Below are 4,836 nucleotides of genomic sequence, written 5' to 3'. Positions count from 1 at the left end.
TGGGGACGCGGCCCCCGGCCCGCTGCCCGCACACGGCCCCGGCCCCGGCCCCGGCGCGATGCTCCCGCTGCTCCTGCTGCTGCTGCGGATGGCGCCAAGCGACGGTCTCAGTGAGCTGGGCGCGGGCAGGGGGACAGGGACGGGGTGGGTGACGCCGCGGGGGTTTGCACCATGCCGGCGTGCGCGGCTGGCCGTGCTCCGCATGTCCCGCCATGGAGCTATCCAGGCTGCAATGTGCGCGGACACTGGGAATGACCCCAGCTCCGGGTGTCTCCGTCATGGACAGACGGACCCAACCCACAGCCCGGGCGCTACCGCAGGGCTCGGGTCGCCTGGGGACACCCCCGCTCAGGTGACACACTGGTCTGGACAAGTCCTGTGCCCAGGTTTGCTAACCTGGGGCACGGCATGGGGGTCTCATGGGAGGAGCGCTCCATGGCTGGTGCCGTGGCGGGTCCCGGGGTGTCTGTGGTGCTGGCGGGAGCCAAGAGGCCGCCAGGGCCGCTCGGAGCCGCTCCCTGCTGGAGCGGGCCCCGGGGGCTCGGCCGTGCCGCGGGGCCGGCGCTCAGCGGCCCCTTTCTCGCCGCAGCCCACGTGGGCTACATGCCGGAGCTCACGCAGCGCCCGCTGGCCGCCCGGGTGACCACGTCCACCTTCGTCCTGGAGCAGCCCCGCTGCATCTTCACCAACACCTCCAGCGACCTGATGATCTGGCTGGTGGTGGCGCTGGATGAGGGTAGGTGGCACCGGGGCGGGTGCCGCGGGGCGCTGCGGGCGCCCTCCTCACCCGCCGTCCCGCAGCCACGGGGCAGTTTGACCCCCGCACGCAGCCGGAGACGCCGCCGCTGGCCTTCCAGACGTTCCCCAACAACACGGCGTACGCCACGCTGGGCACCAGCGTCGCCAACTACCCCTGCCCCGCGCCCACCTCGCGGGACATCACGGTGCTGCGCGTGGGCAGCGAAACTGCCTGCAGACTCAACGCGAGCAGGCCCAGCTGCAACGGGCCCCTGCCAGGGCCCGGGCCCTACCGGTGAGGCTGGCACCGGGGGGACGTGCGGCCGCGCGCAGCGACGGCGCCGGGGGCACCCAGGGCTGCCGCCGCCACCGCTCAGCCCCTGCTGCTCCCCAGGGTGAAGTTTGTTGCCTGGAAAAGCTCTCAACTCGAGGCTGAGACGGAGTGGTCTGAGCCCATCACCCTGCTCAGAGGTACCGCAGGCGGCCTGAAGCGCCGGCACCGCTCGCGGCCCGGCAGCGGCACGGAGCACACGGGGCGGCTGCACGGGGAAACTGCGCAGGGTGGTCGCGCAGGGGGGCTGCAGAGGGTGGTTGCACGTGCGATTGAGCAGGGTGGTCGCACAAGGAGACTGCGCAGGGGGTTGCACATTTGGTAGCACAAGGGGTTGCACGGGGGGTTGCATGTTTGATCGTGCAGGGTGGTTGCACATTTGATAGCACAGCGGGGTTGCAGGCACAGATTAAATGATCCCTGGGCCAGGCTCCTTCTCCTGCCCGGCCCCCTTCCTGCCCTCCGGTCTCCCCTTGCAGCCCAACCAGCCCACATGGTCCCTGTGACACCGAGCGGGCGCAGCGCCGGCATGATCGTCCTCACCTCCATCCTCTCCATCCTCTTCGCTGTCCTGCTGGCCTGCCTGGTGGCCCTGCTGGTCACCTGGTGGTGAGTGCCACCCCGGCCTCCTTGTCCTGCCGTGCCCCCGGCCCGTCCTCATCCGCCGTCCCTTCCCAGCTCCGAGGCGTGGGGCAGCAGCAGCGTGTTCAGCACCAAGGCGGACGCCGTGTCGGTGCGGCGCTACAACACGCACCACGTCTACGACCAGCCGGCCGCCCGCCTCTGAGCGCCGCCGGGGGCCGGCGGGCGCCAGGGCGGCATCCCGGACGGAGCGGGTCCGGGCGCTCCCACGTGCCCGCTCCGAGCCCCGCGTTCCGCCCCGCCGCTCGCGGAGACGCCGGCAGGGCCCCGCGGGGCGCCCCGCACGAGGCCGCGCGCACCAGAAGCACAATAATAAAAAGCTGCTACCTGACAAGGAAAACGCCAAAGAGTTTGGCGAAAAGCTGCTTTTCTGGCTCTCGTCCCCGGGTGTCATTTAAAATGGGTAGGAAATGGTGCGATTCCTGACCCGTTTTCCCACTTCCTGCTCCCTCTTCTGTGGTACTGTCCCGTGGGGATTCTGATGTCCACCAGTGACGCTGACGTTCCTCACACGTCCATGAGATGGCGAGAAGGGCCTGGCACCCGTCCCGGTCCCGTGGCGCAGCCTGGAGTGCCCAGTTCCCATGGGTGCCCGGTTCCCACCACCGGGGCTGGGTGCCCGGTGCCCACAAGCCGTTTTGGGCACCTGGCTCCCTAGGGTGGGGTTTGGTGCCCAGGTCCCGTGGGTGTTTCTGGGTGCCTGGATCAGTGCCTGGTTCCCCCCAGTGTTTTGGGGTCCTGGGGTGGCTCAGATGCAAGCAAGGCATCTACGTGTATATATATATATATATATATGTGTGTATGTATGTATGTGTGTATATGTATATATATGTGTGTACATATATGTATATGTATAGATGTGTGTGTATGTGTGTATATATGTATATAGGCTTGTATACATATACATATACATATACGTATACATATACATATACATATATATATACATATACATATACATGTACAAACCCAACATTTATTTTTCCTCTAGGCTGTTTGCGAAGGGCACCGGGATGGTGGAAGCAGCTCCATGCATCCCACTATATTTACACCACATCCATATTCATGTCTTATCCATATTCATAGCACCCTTATCCCCTGCTGGGGTATCATTACTGTTCCTTGGGGTGGGTTTTTATCCCGCTTTTCATCCCCAAATGAGGATGTGCTGCAAAAACAGGGCCCGGTGCCGCATGCAGCAGCTGGGACCGAGGGGGTTTAATCCCCAGGGCCTGGCGCGGCTCTGGTAGGATCGTGATGGAGAGGGCGGCTCCTGCAGCCAAATCCCTGCTGCATCCCGACCTGGGGAGCTTGGCCCGGAAGGGCCCGATGCCGGAATTGCCCTCAGTGACGCGGAGCCAAAAAAGCAGGAAATCTGGCAAGGAGCGCCACGGGGGCTGTGGGGCAGGCGGGAGCCCCACGGGGGACGTCTCTGCGACGCCTCCGCCCTGCCGGCGCTGCGGAGAGGAGGGATTAACGGACAAATAACTGCGGATAATCCCAGCTGGAGCGGGCGGCTGTTCCCTGCTCCGGCACATCAGGACTCGCACCCCGCGCCTGCCAACACCCCAAAGCCGCCGAGGAGGCGGCTGGGGCGGCGGGCGCCGTCCCGCGGGCGCTCCCGGGCAGCGGGGCCGGCCGTGGGCGAATCCCGGCACAGCTCCGGAGCCGCCGCGCGGGCACCGCGACCCCTCGCAAATGCCAAGGTCCCCGGGCCCGGCGGCGACGGGAGCGCCCGGATCGGCTTTCCGGGCACTGCTCCGCGGGGTTTCCCGGGAGGGTTTGCCAGGCCGTGTGGCTGGATGTGGGAATGCCGGCATCCCGGCTGGGACCGGCCCTGGGGAAGCGGGAGAAGGGCCCCACACGGCCCCGGGCAAACCGGAGCAGCGGGAGGGCTCCGCCCACGGCTGCGCCGCTGGGAGGGCCCTTTTTTTGTTGCATTTTGGTGTTTTTTGTTTATTTGGTTGTTTTAATGCACTGGCTCTGTCCGCGCTCCCCCTTGCGCCTGAGCAGGGCACCCGATGGGGACTGGGGTGGGAAGCGACAGCTCCCCCATCCCCCAGGGCTGCCGCCACCTTCAGGTCCCCCCTCAGCCGGAATTCCCATGGGGATGGGACAGGATTCCCGTGGGATCTAGTTAGGATTCCTGCGGGAATGGGACAGGATTCCCTTGGGAATGGGACCACCAACCAGAGCAGTGCGAGGTGTCCCCGGCCCCATGAGACCCACGGCAACAACGCGGGGTGTCCCGCAGAGTCCGGTGCAGCAGGATGGGGTGTCCCTGTCCCCCCGAGCCCCTTGACAACAGGGGTGTCCCACAGGGTCCGGTGCAGCAGGATGGGGTGTCCCTGTCCCCCCGAGCCCCTTGACAACAGGGGTGTCCCACAGGGTCCGGTGCAGCAGGACGGGGTGTCCCTGTCCCCCCGAGCCCCTTGACAACAGGGGTGTCCCRCAGGGTCCGGTGCAGCAGGATGGGGTGTCCCTGTCCCCCCGAGCCCCTTGACAACAGGGGTGTCCCACAGGGTCCGGTGCAGCAGGATGGGGTGTCCCTGTCCCCCCGAGCCCCTTGACAACAGGGGTGTCCCACAGGGTCCGGTGCAGCAGGAYGGGGTGTCCCTGTCCCCCCGAGCCCCTTGACAACAGGGGTGTCCCACAGGGTCCGGTGCAGCAGGAYGGGGTGTCCCTGTCCCCCCGAGCCCCTTGACAACAGGGGTGTCCCACAGGGTCCGGTGCAGCAGGAYGGGGTGTCCCTGTCCCCCCGAGCCCCTTGACAACAGGGGTGTCCCRCAGGGTCCGGTGCAGCAGGAYGGGGTGTCCCTGTCCCCCCGAGCCCCTTGACAACAGGGGTGTCCCACAGGGTCCGGTGCAGCAGGAYGGGGTGTCCCTGTCCCCGTGAGCCCCACGGCTGCGTGGGGTGACCTGTGAGACCCCCAGTGCCGTGGGCAGCTCCCCATAGCCCCCCAGTAGAGACCCAGGGTCCCCACCGGTCACTGCGGGACCCTCCAGCAGCGCGGGGATCCCCCGTCACTTGGGGGTCCCGCCCCACGGGAGCCCCGATCCCACTGAGGCCCCGCCCCCAGATGGGCGTGTCTTCGCCTTCGCCCCGCCCCCATCTCCCCGCGGCC

General features: G+C 66.9%; 1 protein-coding gene across 1 annotated transcript in view; it reads left to right on the top strand.

Moving 5' to 3' along the window:
* Positions 1 to 1,856, top strand: part of UPK3BL2 (uroplakin 3B like 2) — a 3,489-nt gene extending 1,633 nt beyond the window's left edge. Inside the window, exons 3-7 of the mRNA XM_026050141.1 lie at positions 590 to 736; positions 802 to 1,033; positions 1,133 to 1,209; positions 1,549 to 1,678; positions 1,748 to 1,856. Coding sequence (XP_025905926.1) covers positions 590 to 736; positions 802 to 1,033; positions 1,133 to 1,209; positions 1,549 to 1,678; positions 1,748 to 1,856 — 695 coding nt within the window. The remainder of the gene's footprint in view (positions 1 to 589; positions 737 to 801; positions 1,034 to 1,132; positions 1,210 to 1,548; positions 1,679 to 1,747) is intronic.
* The last annotated feature ends 2,980 nt before the right edge of the window (positions 1,857 to 4,836 follow it).

Source organism: Nothoprocta perdicaria, unplaced genomic scaffold, assembly GCF_003342845.1.
Source record: "Nothoprocta perdicaria isolate Ctin4 unplaced genomic scaffold, notPer1 scaffold_66, whole genome shotgun sequence".
Lineage (NCBI taxonomy): Eukaryota > Metazoa > Chordata > Aves > Tinamiformes > Tinamidae > Nothoprocta > Nothoprocta perdicaria.
The sequence above is the reverse complement of the archived record's forward strand: the minus strand, read 5'-3'. Positions and strand labels throughout refer to the sequence as shown.